The sequence below is a fragment of the Amblyraja radiata genome, chromosome 15, assembly GCF_010909765.2.
Source record: "Amblyraja radiata isolate CabotCenter1 chromosome 15, sAmbRad1.1.pri, whole genome shotgun sequence".
NCBI classification, from domain to species: Eukaryota; Metazoa; Chordata; class Chondrichthyes; order Rajiformes; family Rajidae; genus Amblyraja; species Amblyraja radiata.
The window spans coordinates 38,621,760-38,645,600 of NC_045970.1; the positions used below are offsets into that span (position 1 = coordinate 38,621,760).

At 47.0% G+C, this 23,841-nt stretch overlaps 1 protein-coding gene across 1 annotated transcript in view; it reads right to left on the bottom strand.

The window, feature by feature from the left end:
- mms19 (MMS19 homolog, cytosolic iron-sulfur assembly component) overlaps positions 1–23,841 on the bottom strand; it is a 59,081-nt gene that overhangs the window by 5,605 nt on the left and 29,635 nt on the right. The window contains exons 15-28 of the mRNA XM_033034126.1: positions 20,565–20,690; positions 19,985–20,066; positions 19,129–19,226; positions 18,441–18,599; positions 15,111–15,266; positions 12,442–12,553; positions 10,735–10,837; positions 8,592–8,666; positions 6,454–6,580; positions 5,138–5,259; positions 4,265–4,321; positions 3,115–3,301; positions 1,302–1,384; positions 297–461 (exon numbers count right to left, since the gene is read on the bottom strand). Coding sequence (XP_032890017.1) covers positions 297–461; positions 1,302–1,384; positions 3,115–3,301; positions 4,265–4,321; positions 5,138–5,259; positions 6,454–6,580; positions 8,592–8,666; positions 10,735–10,837; positions 12,442–12,553; positions 15,111–15,266; positions 18,441–18,599; positions 19,129–19,226; positions 19,985–20,066; positions 20,565–20,690 — 1,652 coding nt within the window. The remainder of the gene's footprint in view (positions 1–296; positions 462–1,301; positions 1,385–3,114; positions 3,302–4,264; positions 4,322–5,137; positions 5,260–6,453; positions 6,581–8,591; positions 8,667–10,734; positions 10,838–12,441; positions 12,554–15,110; positions 15,267–18,440; positions 18,600–19,128; positions 19,227–19,984; positions 20,067–20,564; positions 20,691–23,841) is intronic.

Below are 23,841 nucleotides of genomic sequence, written 5' to 3' on the forward strand. Positions count from 1 at the left end.
CTGCCTGACCCGCTGAGTTACTCCAGCACTTTGTGTCCTTTTTGTAAACAAGCATTACAATTCTTGGTTTCAAGACAATATAATTATATAGCAAAATAATTCAGATGGGTCAAATCACAACAGTCTTCAGATGGCCTAGAATTAACTGTGAATGTGAGATTTTGGACTCGGCCCCAGAAGGGATCCCAGATTAACAATGCTACGTAAAGGTGGGATGAAGAACAAGCTTGGAAAGCGTGCAGGAAAGAAGAGCAGCATTGGATCAAGGTGGGAGTGGTGCGGTTCTCTGCACGTACCATGGCAGGGCTCGTGGTCAGATGGAGCAGCTTGCTCACCAGCGTCTCTATGTGCAAACCCATAATGTGTGGGGCTTCCAGCAGCAGAGGATGTAGGCATCCAAGAGTGGACAACTGGACCACCTGGTCTGGGCAGGACAAGGCCTCCAGCAACAACGTCAGCAACTGAGGATAAAAGAGCAACGGTTAAAGGTAAGCACGCGTCAAATGGAGGCTCCAGTGCAAGTAGCATCGCACGCTTACCCAACCGAGGTGGCCTCCAATGGTACAGGACCACCAAGCCTTGGCCAGTGGCGGTCGGGTAAGGACTAGCACACAGGCGCATGCAGGCACCCACTCTCACACCTTTTACATTCATCCAATTTGCTCACATAAGTTTAGTTTATTGTCAGCTGTACTGAGGTACAGTAAAAAGCTCTTTTGTTGCGTGTAATCCAGTTGGCGGAAAGACTATACATGATTACAATCACGCTATTCACAGTGTACAGATTAAAGATGAAGGGATTAACGTTTAGTGCAAGATAAAGTCTGATCAATGATAGCTCAGGACTGCACTCTACCTGCGGGAGGACAGTTCAGTTGCCTGATACCAGCTGGGAAATCAACTGTACGTAGACAAAAACAAAATGCTGGAGTAACACAGCATCTCTGGAGAAAAGGAACAGATGACCTTTCGGGTCGCGATCTGAGGAAACTGTCCGTGAATCTGGAGCTGTGCGTTTTCAAACTTCTGTGTCTCTTGTCTGATGGGAGAGGGGAGAAGAGGGAGTGACCGGGGTGAGACTGGTCTTTGATTATGCTGGTCGCCTTGTTAAGACAGCATGAAGTTTAGATGGAGTTTGTGAAAAGGGGATTGGTTTGCGTGATGGGCTGTGCTACGCTACGGGCTGAAGGTGGAAGATCAGAGGAAAAAAGAAAAAGGTTCAAGTTAAGGATGATAAGCTCAGACACACAGGAGATGGCTCAATGGCCTCCATGTCCTTGGATAGACTACGTGGTACTGACCGATGGAAGCTGTGTCAGCAGAACTTGCTTCGGCAAGCTGTTCAACACATGGGAGAGCGCCTTCAGGTAGTTCGACTTGTTATCTGCAACAAACCAAAGTCAGTCGTGAGCATTAGATTGTCCGTATCAACTCTGGAGCTTACCAGTGCCAAGAGCTAAGCAGGGCCCTCATGTTCAGAGATGGTTATTGGGGGCCACTAGTCACAGACAGGGCATTGGTTTCCGAGCTGCAGATGCTGGAATTTTGAGCTAAACACAGTGCTGGAGGAACTCAGTTAGTCATGCAGCATCTATGGAGGGAAATGGGCAGAAACTTAAAGTCGGGAGCCTTCTTCAGACTGATTGTGGTTAGTCTGAAGAAGGGTTCCAACCAGAAGCTTCTGTCCATTCCCTCTGCAGATGCCACCTGACCCGTTGCGTTCGTTCAGCATTTGGTGTTTTGCTTGTTTCATGCAGTGCCAGTCAGCACTAACTTCCCTCCAAATACAATGGTGGTTTACAACAATAGCAACATCCTCTCATTATATGAATAGAAACAAGTTCCGGTTTCAGAAACTAAAACCTTGTATTCAGATTAAATTCAGATTCCCTTGAGCACTGCGTACATACGTTCACAGAGCTGGTCATTGCACTGCTTTGACACCCAGGATACAGTTAGAGACACTCCCACCTGGGAAAGAATGCTACTTGACACCAGGACAGTGGACTACCTGATTTGTACTGTTTAAGAAAGAACTGCAGATGCTGGAAAAATCGAACGTAGACATAAATGCTGTAGAAACTCAGCAAGTGAGGCAGCATCTATGGACGAAGGAATAGGCGACGATGGTACAATTATGAGAGACTAGTTTAGTTTATTGTTTATTGTCATGTGTACAGAGGTACAGTGAAAAACTTTTTGTTGCGTGCTATCCAGTCAGCAGGTCTCGACCCGAAACGTCGCCTATTCCTTCACTCCTATAGATGCTGCCTCACCCGCTGAGTTTCTCCAGCATTTTTGTCCACCTGATTTGTACTGATAGCCTTTCAGTGACGGGTACCCAAGTGCCTGTGAACATACTGTTCCATCCCTTGCGTTTCCAAACACCCGCTGACTGGTGTAGCGGGTAGTCACTACCTCCCCGTGCCAGAGACACGGGGTTGATCCCGACCTCGGGTGCTGTCAGTGTAGAGCTTGAACGTTTTCCCTGTGATCGAGTGGGTTTCCTCTGGGTGCTTTGGTTTCCTCCCATACCCCAAAGATGTGCGGGTCTGTAGGTTAATGGGTCTCTGTAAATTGCCCCTAGTGTGTAGGGATTGGATGAGGAAGTGGAATAACGTAAAACTAGTGTGAGACAGCTGATCGATGGTCGGCGTGAACCCAGTGGGCCGAAGGGCTCTGTTTCCATGCTGTATCACTTAAACTCAAGGTCATCTTCAATGGCCCAGGTCAGTGTGCAGGATAGAAGTAATTCAATGATACTTTATTGTCAAATGAGCCTTGCTACAGTGAAATGCTTGGTTTTGCATACAACCGGGTAAAATGATACAACTGACCTGGCCTAGGCAGTACACGAGAGTGGTCACATGTTTGACGCTGACAAAGTTACAAAAGTAAAAAAATGTACAGGTGATCGATGGTCAGCACAGACTCAGTGGGCCGAAGGGCCTGTTTCCGTGCTGTATCTCTAAAGCTCAAAGTTGTTCCCAATGGCCCAGGTGAGTGTGTAGAACTAGTGCGAACGGGTGATCGATGGTTTGCGTGGACTCAGGGCCCGTTTCCGTGTTGCGTCTTTAAACAAAGCCAAACTGCGACTGGAAGCGCACTACTCACCTTTACCGGCCGCGTGGAAACCCTGAACTAATTTGGAGACGTTCTCGGTGAAGAAGCGCTGTCGGTACATGATGCGCACGTCGGCGTGAGTGGCCTTGTTCAGCACATCCGCCGAGTCGCTGACCAGCAGGAAGAACCCGTCTGCAGCCTCTGCTCCCAGCTCGGGGTCGGTGAGCAGCGCCATCAACTACACCCAGGGCCGGGCGGTGGAGAAACAACAATCAGGTCGGTTCGCAGATGTCAAGTTGTGATACAAGCAGGTACCGTTATGAGAGTCTAGTTTAGTTTATTGTTTATTGTCATGTGTACCGAGGTACAGTGAAAAACCTTTTGTTGCTTGCTATCCAGTCAGCAGAAAGACTATACACCGTTACAATCGATTTGTAGGAAGGAACTGCAGATGCTGATTTATACTGAAGATAGACACAACGTGCTGGAATAACTCAGCGGGTCGGGCAGCATCTCAGGGAAAAGGTGGCCTTTCAGGTTGGAACCCTTCTTCTGACCTGAAGAAGGGTTCCGACCCAAAACGTCACCTGTCCTTTCTCTCCAGAGATGCTGCCTGAGCCGATGAGTTACTCCAGCATTTTTAGTCCATGATTACAATCGAGCCGTCCATGGTGTAGATACAAGATAAATGGAATAACGTTTAGTGCAAGATAAGGTCCAGTAGAGTACGATCTAGTCTGAGGTAGATGGTAGGTCAAAACTGCTCTCTAGTTGGTGAGAGGATGGTAAAGTTGCCTGATGATAGCCGAGAAGAAACTGTCCCTGAATTTGGAGGTATGTGTTTTTAACTGGGGCATCGATAAATAGATTCTTTAGCCAAAGGGTGGCAAACCTGTGGAATTCATTGCTACAGACAGCGGTGGACACAAGTCACTGGGTATTTTTAAAGCGGAGATCGACAAGTTCTTGATAGGTTCGGGTGTCAAAGGTTACGGGGAGAAGGCAGGAGAATGGGGTTGAGAGGGAAAAGGAGATCAGCCATGATCAAATAGCGGAGAAGAGTTGGTCTTGGCATAGTGTTCAGCACAGACATGGTGAGCCCAACAGCCTGTTCCAGTGCTGCACTGTTCTATGTTGCAAGTCAGCATAAAGGCTTCATGATAGGTCTTGCGTTAGTCTAAAGCAACTTGGAGAAACTTACCTTATCAGTCAGTGCGGCAGCCACAGGATGATATCGTAAGACAAGGGATTTAGTTAGCTGAGGAAATAAAACCAGAACATAGATTACATGGTGGAAGCCGTATTGTACCTCACGGAAGCTTGATTGAATGACACAGCACAGAAACAGGCCCTTCGGCCCACTGAGTCCACACTGACCATCGATCACCCGTTCACTCTAGTTCCACGTTGTCACACTTTCTCATCTGCTCCCTGCACACTAGGGGGCAATTTACCAAGGCCAATCAACCTACAAACCCACACGTCTTTGGAATGTGGGAGGAAACCGGAGCACCCGGAGAAAACCCACGCGGTCACAGGGAGAACATGCAAACTCCGCACAGACAGCACAGTAAAAGTCTTTCACAACCATTAAAATGCACCAAAATGCTTTGCAACCAAACAGGGTGGCACAGTGAGAGTTGCTGCCTTACAGTGCCAGAGACCTGGGATCGATCCTGACCTCGGGTGTTGTCTGTACAAAGTTTGTGTGTTTTCCCTGTGACTGCATGGGTTTTCTCCGGACGCTCTGGTTTCCTCCCACCAAAGACAGATTAATTGCCTATTAATTACGGAAAAAATTGTCCCTAGTGTGTGGGATGGTGCTAGTGCATGTGGGTGATCATTGGGCAGTAAGGACTCAGTGGGCCGAAGGGCCTTTTTCCTCAAACAACTAAAGCACCCAAGATCAGGATCGAACCTGGGTCTCTGGTGCTGTGAGGTAGCAGATCTACCTGTGGCGCTGCTGTGCTGCCCCATTTGGTTGCAAGGCATTTTGATGTATTACAAAGCTTGTGAAAGACTTGTAGTCGAGAGAAATATCTATCACAATTGATGTTGTGTACAATCCCCTTACCCAGAGCAACAAGGTGAAAATCCGTGTCCGGCTGCTCGGCTGAGAGCAGTCACCGCCGTTCCTCTGGAGCTCATTGTCCATCTTCTTCAGCACGTCTCGCAAGACACCGTCCAACTGTTCACCTACAAGAGAGCGAACCAGGGAGTTTAGCTCCTGGCTTCACCAGCCTATTATAGATGGCACAGAGGGGCTGAAAAGCAGTTCCCCTTGGCAAAACATTCGTGCCTTACGTTTGTCTGCATCCCATCCCTCCAATCTGACCTTCACCAACCACGCCTCTCTGCTGTTCTCCATTTTATCATCAGGACCGTGCTTATTTACCCTGCTGCAGGATGAACGGTACAGCAAGCCCGTTTACCCCGACAGTCTCCATTGCTACCCCGAATACTGGGAACCGACCGCAGAACGATGGTGATGGAGATGTGCATGCAACACCAAAACCTCCTTTTAGGTTTAAGGTGAGAGGGGAAAGATTTAAAACAAACCCGAGAGGCAACTTTCTCCACACAAGCATATGGAACGAGCTGCCAGAGGAAGTAGTTTGAGGCAGGCACTATAACAGCATTTAATAGACACTTGGACAGGTACATAGACAGGAGTGGTTTAGAGGGTATATGGGCCTATCACAAGCATGGGCAAGTTGGGCCAAATGGTCTGTTTCCGTGCTGTATTACTCTATGACTCTAATGGATGGTGTCTCTGTCTTTTGGTTGATGAAGAATGATCCATTGTGCACTTGGTTCAAGGCTGGAGAATGGGGTTGAGATACAAGGAACTGGATATGCTGCAATCTTGAGCTACATACATAGTTCTAGAGGAACTCAGTGGGTCAGTCAGCATCTCTGGAGAACGTGGATGTTTCAGGTCGGGACCTTTCTGCACTTGTCTGGCTTTGTTCTGCCTCCACTTTTGCATCTTTATCCACCCAACTACAATCAGTCTAAACATAGAAACATAGAAAATAGGTGCAGGAGTAGGCCATTCGGCCCTTCGAGCCTGCACCGCCATTTATTATGATCATGGCTGATCATCCAACTCAGTATCCCGTACCTGCCTTCTCTCCATACCCCCTGATCCCTTTGGCCACAAGGGCCACATCTAACTCCCTCTTAAATATAGCCAATGAACTGGCCTCAACTACCTTCTGTGGCAGAGAAGGGGACCCGACCCGAAACATCGCTTATCCATGTTCTCCAGAGATGCTGCCTGACCCACTGCGTTACTCCAGCACTGTGTGTTAATTTTTGCATCCAGAATGGGTTGGTTTGGATCAGAGATCGGGCAGGACGTTAGTGACCAGACTCCCTCCTTCTCACCTGCGGGATACTTGTTGATAAGGCCAGCGACACATTTGGCAGCTGAGGTGTAGGTGAACTGGTGGTTGCTGGTACAACACAGCTCGATCAGCTGGGCCAACAGCCTCTCTTGTTGAGGCACCACCACCTACAATTATACAAGGTGCACAGTCTCAGCAACTTCATCAGCAAAGTCAGCAATGAGATTTTACCTCTGACCTATCCCTTTTAGACGGGATACAGCGTGGAAACAGGCCCTTCGTCCCACCGAGTCCGCGCCGACCAGCGATCACCCCCATACACTTGCACACAAAGGACAATTTACAATTTTTACCAAAGCCAATTAACCTACAAACCAGTACGTCTTTGGAGTGTGGGAGGAAACCGTAGCACCCAGAGAAAAGCCACGCAGTCACTGGGAGAAAGTGTAATCTCTGCACAACCAGCACCCATAGTCAGGATCAAACCTGGGTCTCTGGCACAAAAGGCAGCAACTCTACCACTATGCTGCTTCTTTATGTCAACGAAGAGTCAATAACGATAATCAGTGGCAGTCAAACAACATGGAAACAGGCCTTTCGGTCCAACTTGCCCGCGCCGATCAAGATGCCTCATCTACACTAGTTTATTTTATTATTGTCATGTGTACCGAGGTACAGCAAAAAACTTTTAGTTGCGCGGCGGGAGTGTACCGGGGATCCACGCGCGCGGCGGGAGTGTACCGGGGATCCACGTCGCGCGAGGCGAGTGGACGGGGTAAGGCGGCGGGGTTGTACGAGGATCCCGCGCGCGGGCGGAGTGTACGGGGAGTCCACGCGCGCGGGGGGAGTGGACGGGGATCCACGCGCGCGGCGGGAGTGTACCGGGGATACCGCGCGGCGGCGGGAGTGTAAGCGGGATAAAACCGACGCGGCGGCGGGGTGTACGGGGATCCACGCGCGAAGGAGGGAGTGTACCGGGGATCCACCGAGAGAGCGAGGGAGTGTACCGGGGATCACAGCGCGCGGGGGAGTGTACCGGGGATACACCGCGCAGCGGCGGGAGTGTACGGGGATCAAGCGCGCGGCGGGAGTGTACCGGGGATCCACGCGCGCGGCGGGAGTGTACCGGGGATCCACGCGCGCGGCGGGAGTGTACCGGGGATCCACGCGCGCGGCGGGAGTGTACCGGGGATCCACGCGCGCGGCGGGAGTGTACCGGGGATCCACGCGCGCGGCGGGAGTGTACCCGAACCACCCGCCGAAGAACCATGCCGCCGACAACCAGAACGACAACCGAAGGCCTCCCAGGGGACTGCGGTGAAGCCGGGTGGCGAGGCCTGTCTGGGCCAAAGAAGCCTCGGCGGTGGCAGCGGGGGCATCAGCGGTCGATGAGCGCAAGGGAGAAAGGGAAGACAATGGAGACCCAGCGTGGGGGGGCCACCATGAAGAACAATGGAGGACCCGGCGTGGGGGGCCGGCGTGAGGGACGGTGGGAGAACAATGGGGAACCCAGTGTGTGGGGGGGGGGGGGGGGGGGGGCACTGTAGTTTAGACTCCTCTGCCCTGGGGATAAGTCTGTTTTTGTTTGTTTGTTCATTTGTTCCGGTGAAGGCGCTGTGCATACGGCAGCCAGTCAACAGTCGCTTGTCTTTTTCTTTTTGTTTTCACTTTTAATTTCAAGTTTGTGTTTCTTGTTGTGTGTCGTGACTGTCGGCAGACCAAATATCCCTCAGGGGATGAATAAAGTTTATCGTATCGTATCCAGTCAGCGGAAAGACTATACATGATTACAATCAAGCCATCTACAGTGTACAGATGCAGGATAAAGGGTTTGACGCTTAGTGCAAGATAAAGTTCAATAAAGTCTGATTAAAGATTTGCAATGAAGTAGATGGGATGTCAGGACCATTCTCTCGCATGTGAGAGGACAGTTCAGTTGTCTGAACCCAGCTTTTCACTGTACCTCAGTGCACGTGACAATAATAAACTAAACTAAAGGTGATATTTAAGGTTGGGACCCTCCCTGAAAAAGCGACGCTGCTTGGCCCGCTGGGTTACTCCAGCACTGTGCGTCTTTCTCCAGCTGTTGGTTCCAAAGACACTGAGCAATCAGACCAGACCAAGGAGGACCTTGTATTGACTGGAATTAAGATCATGTCAAAATAATAATGTACTCACATTCTTGGGCAAAGAACAAACAGCTGCTTGCAGAAGAGTGATTAACTGGGTCTGTGGCCACGGGGGGCTGGGAATCTGTAAAGAGAAACATTGTTACACCACTCACATCAAGCATTTGGAATTTCACCATCACGTATGATGACAGAATGAATTTACATCCCGAGGCTGAATTTGATCGATTGATTAATAGTTACAGCATGTTAAAAGGCCCTTCGGCCCATCGAGTTCACACCAACCATCACCCGTTCACACTATCCCACTTTTTCAACTACTCCCTACACACAAGGGGCAATTTACAGAGAGCCAATTAACCTACAAATCCGCATGTCTTTGGGATATGGTATCGGAGCGCCTGGAGGATCCCACGTGGTCATAGGGCGGACATGCAAATTCCACACACAGACAGCGCCCGAGGTCAGAATTGAACCCGCGTCTCCAGCGCTGTGAGGCAGCAGCTCTACCCGCTGCGCCGCTCTTCTGGAAGAAAAACCTTCATTAACCTTCATGAATGCGGAGTGCTTTGGTCCAGTCAGGATATATTGGTGAGAATTTGAAGTCTTCAACTTGTATTGGTGTATTGTTGGATTGTTTTTCCACAGATGAAGGAAGGCACTGCTGTGATAGCTCAAGTTGAATGATTTGTGAAACACTCCAAATATCAAACACATCCAATGATCAAATTAAAAACAGGGTTTCCCTGGAACCATCTCATCAGGACACTGTGCATTGATGGAGAGGACACAGTGACACCAAGTTCAGAGACTTTGTTACAGGCTACAAAGTCCATCTCAAAGTCGGCACAATGGCGCAGCAGTGGAGTTGCTGCCTTACAGCGCCAGAGATTCTGGTTCAATCTTGATCTCGGGTGCTGGCTGTACGGGGTTTGTACGTTCTCCCTGCAACCACATGGGTTTCCTCCGGGTGCTCCGGATTTCTCCCACGCTTCAAAGACGTACAGGTTTGTAGGCCAATTGGCTTCTGTAAATTATCTTTAGTTTAGTTTATTATCACATGTACCGAGGTACAAATAAAATATTTTATCGTGTGCTAACCAGTCAGTGGAAAGACTATACATGATTACAATCAAGCCACCCATGGTACTACATACAAGTGTAGTGTATAGGATAGTGCTAGTGTAAGGGGTAAATTGTTGGTCGGCACGGACTCGGGGCCGAAGGGCCCATTTCGACACTAAGTTAACAGGCTAAATTCAATACTGTTTTTGAGGTGTCGGGCTCACTGGCAAATGGAATGAACAGGAATTGCCCAAATTTAGAGTTTTTTAAGCCTCATCCCTACAACAAATGGTCTCTCCTTGTGTGCTAGATTCCAGAATCTGCAGTCACTCGTGTCGCCTCCCGAAACACTGCCCTCCATTTGAGGGCCGAAAACAGCTCATTGAAAGGGACAGATCGAATCCAACATCAGCTGAGTGTTTTACATGCAGTACTCAGAAACACCTCAGAGTGGTGCTGCAAACCAGATAATAACAATTCACAGAGAATAGAGCAATATGTTCACAATTGGAATAGTGGTGCAGCGGTAGAGCAGCTGCCTTACAGTGCCAGAGACCCAGGTTCCATATGATTACAGATTCAGTCTGTACAGAGTTTGCACATGCTCCCTATGAGCGCATGGGTTTTTTCCGGGTGCTCCAGTTGACTCCCACACTCCAAAGACATACATGTTTGTAGATGAATTGGCTTCGGTAAAAATTGTAAATTGTCCCGAGTGTGTAGGAGTGTTGGTGTGTACTGGGAGACCAAGCGCAGGCTAGGTGGGCCGAAGGACCTGTTTCCCTTCTGCATCTCTAAATAAATTAACAATAACAAGCTATACGGAGAGTCTGAGCAGGCTAGGACTTTATTCCCTGGAGCGCAGGAGAATTAGGGGTGATCTTATAGAATGCACAGACTATTTTATTCAGAGTAGTGGGAATCAAGAACCAGAGGACATATGTTTTAGTTGAGGGGGAAAGATTTAACAGGAACCCGAGCTGCAACTATTATTTTTACACAAATAGTGGTGGATGTATAGAACAAACATCCGGAGGAGGTATTTGAGATAGATGCTACCGCAACATTTAAGAAACATTTAGACAGCTACATGATCCCAGGTAATTAACACAAAAAGAGGTACTCACATGAAAAGGGTGGAACTTTCCACTGAGGTTATTTTCAGGCAAGAAGGAGTCATTCCCGTCAAGAAACAAGGCAACGACCTGCGAGATTGTTCTCGAAACCAGCCTAAGGAGAGACCAAGCAAGAAAGAAAGCACTGGGGTTAGTCGTCAAAAATAATAATAATACAACTGAATGGTAGGATGTTCAAAAACAAATTTGTACGAGCGGCTATGGTTTTCTTTAAAAAGATTCACCACTGGAATACTAGCATCACTGGCAAGGTTGGTATTTATTTCCCAGTTCTGGTCACCCAAGGTAATGGTTGGTGAAATATCTTGACCCGATGTGTAGGCAGATGAGATTACATTGGTAAGTTTGGCACAGGTAATGTGGGCTGAAAGGCCTATCCCTGTGCTATGTCCAATGTTAGTAGTCTACTATAGTGTAGTCGCTCACCATGACATTTCAGAGAAAGATCAAGTGCTGGAGTAACTCAGCGGGCCAAGCAGCATCTCTGGATAACATGGTTTAGTTTATTATTGTCACCTGTACCGAGGGACAGTGAAAAGCTTTTTGTTGCATGCTCTCCAGTCAGTGAAGAGACTATAAATGATTACAATCAAGCTGTCCACAGTGTGTAGATATAGGATAAAGGGAATAACGTTTAGTGCAAGATAAAATCCAGAAAAGTCTGATTAAAGATAGTTCACAGGTCTCCAATGAGGTAGATGGGAGATCAGGACTTCTCTCTAGTTGGTAATAGGATGGTTCCGTTGCCTGGGAAGAAACTGTCCTTGAATCTGTAGGTGTGCGTTTTCACATTTCTGGACCTCTTGCTTGATGGGAGAGGGGTGATGAGGGAGTGACCGGGGTGAAACTGGTCCTTTATTATGCAGTGCTGCTGCCCGACCTGCTGAGCTACTCCAGCACTTTGTCATTCTGTGGGCTAGAGTTTGGGGAACATGTTGCTGATGGGGCAACACCCAGCTTCTGATAAGAAAGCGAGATCAGAGAGAAGTCGTAGCTTCCGTAAAATGGAGAAACAGGAAGCGAAGAATAATTGGTCTGCCTGAGGGAAGGAACGGTTTCAAAGTCCAGTTTCAACATTGAAGCTTGTACTTTCGGCAAAAAAACAAAACATTTGTACAAAGACTGCAAACAAGCGGTACCATTCTCCCAGTGCGATAGGGAGTGCAAATGTTTTTCACTGTGTGCATTGCACCAAATCTGGAATGCCAATGCTAGCGCTCTCTGGTGTAGATTCCGCCCAGGTGACTGTGGGGCTCTATTCCTATCAATACTTCACGTCGGAAATACGACTTCAGAGTTTCAATGTGCCATTCGATGCCTGCAGCCCAATAGCAGCCCGCAAATCCATTCCACTGGTTTCCCCAAACGCCCGTAATAGGCTGAACACAAGCCAAGTGTTCGAAGCCTGGGGAAGATCTGTACAGGTGGTAGAGTCAGCTTTCTGGTAGGAATATTAAATCGCAGAGAGCGCATGGCAGTGGGAGGGAAGGGGAATGGGTGGAACATAGCCGCACTTGATCCTGTTCCATTTTGACGGTTCTGTACAGTTCTCTACAGTAGATATCAAGCCAATGACATTCAGGTGCAAAGGAAATTGCAAAGGAAAAGAAAGGAAGGGGAAGTTAGGAGGGATGGGAAGTTAGGCAACTGTTTGGATTTCCTTGCATTTAGCTGGGTGTAGAAATAGTGAGCACTTACTCTGTTTGTCTGTGACTGTAGGCAGTACTGATCACAGTCCCCAGTGCTGCAATGACCTTTTCTTCACACAAGACCCCCAGTGGGACTTCAGAACCACATCCTACAGCAGAGGCTTCAGAAACAAAATAAAGAACAATCGCATGTAGAACATGGAGCAGCATCGGAACAGGGGCTACAATATCTGTGCCAATTCTGATGCCAAGTTAAAGTAATCTCTGCCTGAACGATCTATATCCCTCCATTCCCTACACATCCATGTGCCCATCCAAAAGACTCAAACACCACTATTGTATCTGTCTCCACCACCACCTCTGACAACACGTTCTGGGTCCCCACCACTAAAACAACTGGCCCTGCACATCTTTGAACTTTTTCCCCCTTTGACCGTAAACCTATGCCCTCCCATCTTTGATACCTCCACCTCAAATAGTTGAAGGTTCCCAACCCAAAACGTCAACTGTCCATTCCCTCCACGATGTTGCATGACCCTGCTGGGATCCTCCAGCACTTTGGGTTTTGTTGCTCAGTAATGTGGCAGCTGCAGTTTCTTATGTCTCCTGGCTTCAGTCTTGTCCCACCAAAGCATTATTTTGGAAAAGGGAAATCTGAAGTGCAGTGCATTTCATCACCAAAAATAAGTATGGCAGAAGTGGAACGGAGCCACTGCCAGGATTATGTGTGCTCACTATTAACATTCCCACAGTTAATTGGTTATTACAGAAAAATAAATGCTGAGGAAGTGTACTCTGGGATGAAGGCCAGATTCAGACACATCAATGAGGCATTCATTGAATTGGATGGGAGTCATGTTATTGATCAGTCTGTGCTTCAGAATAAACTTAAGATTTAAACCACCTCCTCTATATACAGAAGATGTGACTAAGTATATAAATTACCAGAGTTACAAATCTACAGCTTTGTGGGAAAGCAAATAACTGCGGATCCTATCATTTTGAAGGAACAAGATAATTCAAACACTCAGCAGGTCTCGTAGCATCAGAGGAGAAAGAAAAATTTAACTTTTCAGGTCAGTGACTTCCCATTATTAGCAGAAAAAGTTCTGGATACATTTTTAATTCATATGAAAGGGCAATGAGCTGAAACGTTAGTTAACTCAGTTGATCTCCACAGATACAACACAAACTGCTGGAGTAACTCAGCGGGTCAGGTAGCATCTGCCACCTGACCCACCGAATTATTCCAAATAGACCTTATGTTCTTTTACATTGAAATAAAGGCAGGTGAGGTGCCAAATGGCCTACCCCTGATTCTATTGTATGTCCCCATGACAGTCTACAGTCACAGGTTGGATTCCTAGCCTGTGCGGGATTTACCTTCAACACAAAAAAAACAAAAACAGCTGGAATTCATAAGTTAGAGCAGAATTAGGTTATTCGTCCCATCAAGTTTACTCCGCCATTCAATCATGGCTGATCTATCTTTCCCTATCAACCCCATTCTCCTGCCTTCTCCCCATTACCCTAAACATCCCTGGAGTAAACAAGGTTGTTTCAGTAAAGAGCAAACCTAATATGTGCAGAAGGAACAAGAGGGTTAATTTGAGTGTGTGCACAATAGACATGTTCAATGACCCCAAACAAATTAACTTTCTCGATGGATCAATAACAGCTTTGAAAGGATACTGAATAAATAAATAATTGAAAAGAAAACATTTGAGAGAGAACAAGGAGAATGACTCTTGTCAGAAAGCCAGAACACTGATTAGCCTCCTCTTGTTTAATGGAAATTAGAAACCTGCGGCAGACACAAGGAACTCCAGACATGGGGTTTTGACCCGAGACATTAAACATCGCTCAGCCTCATTGATGTTGTTGGACCCGCTGAGTTCCTCCAGCAGTTTGTTTTTTATGTTGCAGAAACAGATAGCATATTTAATTGGAGCTTTAGTATTTAGAGTCTGAGTCTGACATTGTGGAAGCAGGCCCTTCGGCCCCAAGAGCTAGACAGAGCTCTTAAAGATTGCGGAGTCAAGAGATATGGGGAGAAGGCAGGAACGGGGTACTGATTGTGGATGATCAGCCATGATCACATTGAATGGCGGTGCTGGCTCGAAGGTCCGAATGGCCTACTCCTGCACCTATTGTCTATAACACTATGCTGATCCAAGCTAGTTCCATTTGTCCGCATTTGGTCCATATCCTTATATCCATATCATTTCTTACCCATGTACCTGTCCAAATATTTTGGAAATGTTATAAAATATAATTAAAATAAACTGCAGGTGTTGGTTTATACCTAAAATGACAAAATGTTGGAGTACCTCAGCGGGTCAGATAGAATCTCTGGGGAAAATGGAGAGGTGGCGTTTCGGGTCAAGACCCTTCTTCTGACGACCTTCTTCTGAACGTCACCAATCCATGTTCTCCAGAGATAAGATCTGACCCACTGGACTCCTCCAGCATTTCGGTAATAAACGCTATTTTAAATGTTATGTTACCTGCCTCAACTACTACTGTAGCTCATTTAATTTGTTATAATAACAGATGATGAAAGGAACAATTACATCCACAAAGTTAAACAGTGCAATAAACAATCTGCGGCAAAAACTCCAAGTCAAGTTAAACAGTTCTCTCTTGTGTCGAGAGGGCTGTTAAGCGAGATACTTCCCGCTGCTGATGTGTGCGTGTGTGGCTGGTAATGAGACTTGCCTTGGATCGATGCCTGGACTGCCAGCCCCAGCAGGCAGGGAACGACCATTTGGTGGAAGTACTGGCTGCTGTCACCGGCATCCTTGCACTGCTCCACCACCAGCTGCAGGCTCTGGCACGTCAGGATGGCGACGTCTCCCTTGGAGTCGGCACTCTCTGCAAAAGAGGAGGCCAGCGTTAAGCATCCCGTTACCTGGATATGAGGATTCCAGCGCAAGTCGCCTTGGAGTTTCACCTTGCAGCCAAAACTGTACACAACATTGCAGTTGATTTTGGGGTGGCAGAGTGGCACACCTGAGACCCGGGTTCGATCCTGACTATGGCTGCTGTCTGTACGGAGTCAACACGTACTCCCTGTGACCGCGTTGGTTTTCTCTGTGTGCTCCGGTTGCTTTCAACAGTCCAAAGACATGCAGGTTTGTAGATTAATTGGCTTCTGTAAATTGTCCCTAGTTTGTAGGATAGAATGAGCGTACTTGTGATCGCTGGTCGGCACGGACTTGGTGGGCCGAAGGGCCTGTTTCCACACTGTACCTCCATAACTAAAACTAATTGTGGCCTAGCCAAATTTTTATAAAGCCGAACTTTTATATTCCGGGCCACAAAATAATCTCCTCCTTCTCCCCCAGTTGTTCATCTGAAGGTGTTCTCCCATTAGAAGAATGAAAAGGCAAAGCAGGGCAAACTTATAATTGTCAGGGTAAACAATATTCTCCTCCTAGTCTCCCAACTTTTTCAAGAATTAGATTCATTGTTTTTAACCCAATGTTATTTATAACCGACTGCTAACCAGCCCCTACCCTGCCCTCCCTCTGTTCCTGCATGTGACCCTGCTCTTCTGACAACTGGGCCATTTTAGGTGTTCCATGCCCTTACCAAGCGGAGAACGCTGCATCACAGGAACAGCAAAGGACAGATTAGTTAAGAGATATTGTTTACTCTGACAATCGATAAGTTTGCCCCAATGTAACAAGGAACTGCAGATGCTGGTTCATACCAAAGAAACAAACAAAATGCTGGAGTAACTCAGCGGGTCAGGCAGAACCCATGAAGAACATAGACATGTGACGTTTCGGGGCAGGACCCTTCTTCAGAATATGCTTACAAGAATTTCATTGTCCTATCTGGGACACATGGCAATTAACTCTCTTGACTCTTGTTTGCCCTGCTTTGCCTTCTTGTTCTTCCAGGAACAGTCCTCTTCGGCTGACAATATCTGTGCCTATCCAAACTTCTGATTCCGAAAAAAGGACACTTTTTGTCCTTTGTGTCCTTCTGCAAATTAAGCCCATCTGCCCTCACAAGGTCCTTATTCCTCTATTGCCCATCTCAATGCCTGTTAAATTTATAGTATATGCTTCTACCACTCCAAAAACACTTGTCTCAAATTTCCTTTAAACTTTCACCCTCTCACCTGGAAGCTATACCCTCCAAATTTGACATCTCCACCCTGGAAAAAGGTTCCGACTGCCTGACATATCAAAGCCTCAAACAATCCAAATTTGTCTAACCTCTTCTTGGAGCCAACATCCTCTAACCCAGGCAGAATCATGACAAGTCAATGCCATCTCCAAAGCCTCCACATCCTTCTTGCAATACAGTAACCAGAACTCTACACCACACACCAAACCCAAGTCTTATACAGCTGCAACATTACTTCCCAACGTTTGTACTCAACACCATGAACAATGAAACCAAGCTTCTTTACCACTAGATTGACTTGTGTTGCCACTTGCTGAGATCTATGAATATGCACCCCATTATCCACTGCATTACCTTCACTAATCAACGACTGGGAAGTGGTTTTGCAAGCCTCTCCATGGCACAGAAAATTCTGCCTGCTTTGTTAACAGCTCCTATGATTGTTATTCAAAGAGAGAATAACTAGAGGTTTTCATTTAGTTCAGAGATACAGCATGGAAACAAGCCCTTCGGTCCACTGAGTCCAAGCCAATCATTGATCACTAACCTACTGACTCCCATAGCTATGTTGCCTACACTTCTTCCCACCCTGCCTCCTGTAAAGACTCTATCCCCTACTCCAAATCCCCCCCGTCTATGCCGCATCTGCACTCAGGATGAGGTGTTCAATACCAGGGCAACAGAGATGTCCTCATTCTTTAGGAAACGGGGATTCCTCTCTTCCATTATAAATAAGGCTCTCACTAGGGTCTCCTCGATATCTCGCAGCTCCGTTCTTACTCCCCCTCCCCTCCATTCGTATCAAGGACAGAGTCCCCCTTGTCCTCACCTTCCAACCCATCAGCCGTCGCATACAGCATATAATCCTCCAAAATTTTCGCCACTTCCAACGGGATCCCACTACTGGTCATATCTTCCCATTTCCACCCTGTCTGCTTTCCGTAGAGACCATTCCCTCCGGAACTCCCTGGTCAACTCGTCCCTTCCCACCCAAACCACCCCCTCCCCAGGTACTTTCCCCTGCAACCGCAGGAGATGCAACACCTGTCCCTTTACCTCCCCCTAAACTCCATCCAAGGATCCAAACAGTCTTTCCAGGTGAGGTAGAGGTTCACTTGTGCCTCCTCCAACCTCATCTATTGTATCCGCTGTTCCAGGTGTCAACTTCTCTACATCGGCAAGACTAAGCGCAGGCTCGGCGATCGTTTCACTGAACACCTCCGCTCAGTCCGTCTTAACCTACCAGATCTCCCGGTGGCTCAGCACTTCAACTACCCCTCCCATTCCCAATCTGACCTTTCTGTCCTGGGCCTCCTCCATTGTCAGAGTGAGGTCCAGCGCAAATTGGAGGAACAGCACTTCATATTTCACTTGGGTAGTTTACACCCCAGCGGTATGAACCGTGACTTCTCTAACTTCAGATAGCCCTTGCTTTCTCTCTCCATCCCCTCCCCCCTTCCCAGTTTTCCCACTAGTTTTACTGTCTGCCTACATTCTATCTTTGTCCCGTCTTCTCCCCTGACATCAGCCTGAAGAAGGGTCTCGACCTGAAACGTCACGCATTCCTTCTCTCCCGAGATGCTGCCTGACCCGCTGAGTTACTCCAGCATTTTGTGCCAATCATTGATCACCCGTTCACACTGACGTCTATCTTATCCAACTTTCTCATCTTTACACAATTTACAGAGGCCAATTGACCTTTAAACCCGCACGTGTTTGGGATGTGGGATAAAACCAGAGGAAAACTGTGCAAACTCCACCCAGACAGTACGAGCGGTCAGGATTGAACCCGGTTCCCTGTCGCTGAGGTAGCGACTCTACCAGCTGTGGCACTGTGCCACTTTGAACAAAGTTTTCAAACTTCCAACAACCCCTCCGATCACTTGGAACTTGTTCCATCACACTCACCTTTCTGTAAATCGGTCAGATGCTTCAACAGGACCGGGACGGTTTTCTGCACGACGCTGGGATGGGTGGAGATGGCTGCCAGAGCCCGCACACTGCGCTGGTGCATAACGTGCCTGGTCAGTGCAGGTTGCTCCATGTCGTCCTTCGTTTCCATGGGCTCTGTAATGTCAACGCACCAGTCACTTGTTGCACAGTCAACACGCGGGTCACTCGCTGCACCGTCACGCCAGTTCTCGCAGAGCAGCAGAGGTCAAGATTGAATCCGGGTCTCTGGCACTGCAAGCTTGCAGCTCTACCACTGCGCAGCTATACAGGCAAAATGGACCAAATGGCCTCCCATTGTACAACATGATCCAATCAACTAGATTGTGCTTGTTGGATCGTGCTTGGTCTATTAATGGTCTTTTAGCACTACATAGCTTTGTATACCTTAGTGCAGTGGTTCTCAAATGGGGGTACGCGTACCCCTGGGGGTACGTGAAGGCACTCCAGGGGGTACGTGAGATTTTAAAATATAGGCCTACATATATGTAGGCCTATATTTTTGCGCTGGTTAGGGGGTACTTGGCTGAAAAAATATTTCACAGGGCGTACATCACTGAAAAAAGGTTGAGAACCACTGCCTTAGTGGGATGTATGCAATGCTAAATGTGTACTGTAAAATATTAAATGCAGCAGTGAGATATACCAGTGCTCAGCTCTCTTGTCAATGCTGGAACCATTTTGCTGATGAAGGCAGAGGGATGAATTGCAGATATGGACGCAGAGGCTTCCAACGCTGCAGCACTGAGGAGAGAAAGGTTAAACAAAGTCAGCATTTTTTAAAGCACCTTCAAAGTGTCCCAAGGCACGACACAGAGGCGTGATCAAATATTTTCACCAACGTAAAGTGAAATTGAGACGCACAATCAACAGCAAATATTCAGCCACGAATAGCAAGGATGGCACCAAGGTTTTATTGCCAGAGTCTGGAGCAGAGTCTCGACCAGATATATCAACAATTCCTTCCCCCTCCCCTGATGCTGCTTGACCCACTAAGTTCCTGCAGCAGTCAATATATAGCTCAATCCTGTCTTCAGTTAAAATTAATGTCATTATACTGCAGCAGCCACAGTACAGGTCTAATCTACTTAAACTCTCCAGTCCCAAGGTGAGTGGTTTAGGTTTATTATTGTCCTGTGTTGAGGAAAAGCATTTTTTGCAGGCAATTTTTACAAAGCATTGTTTTGCATGCAAGAATGTCATTGTTCCACCTCGGGACACATGACAATAAAACACTCTTGACTCTTGCGTGCTATTCAATCAAATCAGATAATACGATGCCCAAATACAATCAAGCCAAAGTTAACTACAATAGGTAGAGCGAAGGGAAAAATACAGAGTGCACAATATATTTTTCAGCATTGTAGCACAACAGTACCAGAGTCAGAGTCTAAAGTCCAAAGTCCGTACTGAGATAGAAGAAAATCGGATTATACTCAAGGTTATAACAAGAACCTTATAGTTGTGCTGACTGAGATCGAATAACAACCAAATACACTCACCAAACCTGTGGGTTGTCCTCCTGAAGGATCAGTCTGTTCAAGTGATCTACGCTTAGCTCAATGTCGGAGGGCGACAGCAAACCTAGGGCATGGGAGAAATTTGAAGTCACACACCTAGAGCCAGATTTGGTCACACACCAAAAGCAAGATACAAGAGAGCTATTCACAGGTGGCTCAAGCTCATGCGATTTAAAGTCAAAGTCATACAGCACGGAAACAGGCCCATCGGACCAACTTGTCCATGCTGACTAAGATGCTCCATCCATAAGAGTCCCATTTGCCCGTGTTTAGTCCATATCCCGCTAAACCTTGCCTATCCATGCAGCTGTCCAAATGACTTTTAATTGTTGTTATATTACCTGCGTCCTTTGGCAACTTGTTCCAAATACTCATCACCCTCCATGTGCAAAACGTGCCCCTCGGGTTCTGATTAAATCTTGCCACCTCTCACCTCATGTCCTCCTGTTTTTGATTCTCCTACCCTGGGTTAATAATTCCGTGCACTCACCCAAGCAATTTGATAAAGTTCTATCACAAATATAAAGGGAAAACATAGAGAGCAAAGTGTAAGGATCTGAACCTTGCTGGGATCCCAGGACTGCCAAAGTGCTGGTGCCCACAGTCTGTAATTGGGCATTGGAGTCGGTCAGTGCAGAGAAGACCAGGCCACAGAGTTGATCCTTAAAGGCACAGAGAGAATTCTCATCTGCAAGGAGGGAAAATGAAACAAAAACAGAATTAGATAAAAAGTCCGCGCTAACCAACGATCACCCCATACACTAGTCCTATGTTATCCTAGTTTCACATCCTACACACTAGGGGTCATTTGCAGAAGCCAATTAACCTACAAAACCTGCATGGCTTTGGAATGTGGGAGGAAACCAGAACACCTGGAGAAAATCCACGTAGCCCCAGGAAAAACGTGCAAACTCCGTACAGACAGCAGCCATAATGAATATCGAACCCAGGTCTCTGGTATTGTAAGGTAGCAACTCTACCGCCCTTGCTTTTTTAAGATCTTTGTCCTATAAACTGGTTAAGCCGTTTAAGTGCCCTAATTTAATCCGTTTGCTTTTTTTTTTTACAGTTTAGTAATCTTTCTACAATATAAAAAAAGTCTAAACATTTGAAAATCTAGTTATTAAACTTTAGAGATGCCAGTACCAACTTCTAAAATCCTAGCAGGGAACTCAAGTAAAAATGAATGCCGAGCCATAAAAAAGAATATTACGGTCATTGAGCAAAATCTTTGATCGAGGAGGAAAGTCTTTAAGGAGAGCAGCAGCGAGAGAGCTCCAAAGCTTAAGCATGTGGGAAGCTTATCGCTTCATCCTGGGTAGAATGATTAAAGTCAATGGTTTAGCCAAGGAGGATTGTGTAAACAATGACTGAACAAAAAAAAACCCCAAAGCCAGTTGCTTTTCACGCTATTAAAATCTTAGTACAAAATGAAAAAGAACAGTTGTCAGGATTACAACATTTTTTTATACAGCTTGATCTCCCACAGGATAAGCTCGTAGGGACAGTATCGGTGCTGTTTCATTTGATTATAGCATGCAAACAAAGGGAACAACTATGCTCTGTGAAGATCATTCCCAAAGGACTTTACCACAGCTGCCTCCTCTATAGCACACACCTACTCAATGTACAGTACTCCGCAAAGATTTCTATGGGAAAATAAACAATATTCTTTGAGTTATGGGAGAGGAACAAATGCAGAGTTCAGGGCTTGGTTTGCTCTTGTTTATTCCATGACCTTTAGTCTCCGTCCACAGCTGACTCACAGTGATGTTGGTGGAGAGCTGGAAAAATACTCAACAGTCAAGCAAACATTGCAAGAGAAAATAGACACAAAATGCTGGAGTAACTCAGCGGATCAAGAGAAAAGGAATAGGTGACATTTCGGCTTGAGACCCTTCTTCAGAACAAGAGTTAGGGGAGTGGAAAACAAGAGGCATGAAAAGGTTTGGAACAAATCAGAGCCGACACCGACAACAAAGGAAAAGTGGTGCCCTCAATGGTCCATTGTTGGTTGTGGAAGTGTTGATAACGAAGTGATATATGGATGATGAGAACAGTGGAACCAGCAGGACGTCTAGGGTTGAGGAACAGCGCAGAGAAGGGGAATGCAGGGTTTACTTGAAATTGGAGAAATCAATATTCATACGGCTGGGTATGCATGATGTCAGCAAGATGTAAAAGAGTTAGTTGCTGACTTAAGAAAGCCGGGCATGAACAGAACCCTGTCCTTGTTGAAGGAGATGCCTTATGGATGATCGACAGCTTGAAGTTCCTGAGCATCTATAATCTCTCGTGCGCGCACGCACACAATCTGAAGGAGGGTCCAGGCCAGAAACGTCACCTGCCCACGTTCTCCAGAGATGCTGCCTGACCCACTGAGTTACTCCAGCACTGTGTCTTTTTATAAACCAGCATTTGCAGCTCACTGTGCCTCCGTATGAACTTCGACAGACTGTCTATGGTTGCACAAAGGACTTTGGTTTTTTGCACTAGTGTTTGTTATAAATTAATGATTTTTTAAAAATGTATCTGTGTTTACTGCATTTACAGACCTGTTAAGCTGCAGTAACGATACGATAGAACTATTTATTTATCCTAGGAGGGAATTTGATCTGCCAACAGTCATAAAACACAAGATACATGAAATTAAAGTGATGAGTGGAAAGGATTGGGAATGTGCAGATTTTTTGGGGGGGGGGGGGGAAGGGGAAGGAGAGTCAGTCTACCCCACAACAGAAGGGAGAGTTGTTGTACAGTTTGATAGCCACAGGGAAGAAGGATCTCCTGTGACGTTCTTTCCTGCATCTTGGTGGAACCAGTCTGTTGCTGAAGATACTCGTCAGGATGACCAGTGAGTCAAGGAGGGGGTGAACTGTATTGTCCAGGATGCTCTGCAGTTTGAGGAGCATCTTCCCCTCCAAGACCCCCTCCCATGAATCCAACTCTTCCCCCCAGGATGCATCCAGCCTTCCTGATGAGTTTGTTAATCCTGTTGGTGTCCGCAGCCTTCGCCCTGCTGCCCAGCACACGGTAGCAAAGAAGATGGCGTTGGCTACCACCGATTGGTAGAACATCTACAGCATCTTACTGCAGACGTTGAAGGAGCGGCACCTTCTTAAAAAATACAGCCGGCTCTGTCACTTCTTGAACCAGTCCAGGTAAACTCCAAAGTATGTGTACTCCTCGGTAAACTGTACATCCACACCATTGATGGAGACAGGGAACACGGGTATTCTTCTCCTCCTAAAGTCCACCAGTAACTCCTTAGTCTTGTCAGTGTTGAGCTGCAGGTGATTCAGCCCACACCATTCTACAAAGTCGTTGACTACACTTCTGTATTCAGCTTCCCTCCCCTCACTGATGCAGCCCACAATTGCAGAGTCATCAGAGAACTTCTGCCGGTGGCAGGAGTCCGAGTTATATCCGAGGTGTAGATGGTGAACAAGAAAGGAGAGAGGACCGGCCCCTGTGGGGCCCCCGTGTTGCTCACTACCATGTCCGAGACACAGTTCTGTGGCCTGACATACTGTGGTTATCCAATCAGGTAGTTGGTGATCCAGGACACCAATGGAACATCCACCTGCATCTTCGTCAGCTTGCTCACTTGCAGTGCAGGCTCGTGTTAAAAACACGGGAGAAGTAAAAAAACACATGACTCTCACAGTGCTTCCCGGATTATCCAGGTGGGCATAGGAACGATGGAGCAGGTGCATGATGGCGTCCTCAAAGATGATGCCATCTTTATTTGAAAAGCTGTGGTCAGTAGGTTCTGTTTCACTCCGTACAGTGCAATTTCATTGCTCTGTTGCCAGTACATACGACAGCTACACATTCTA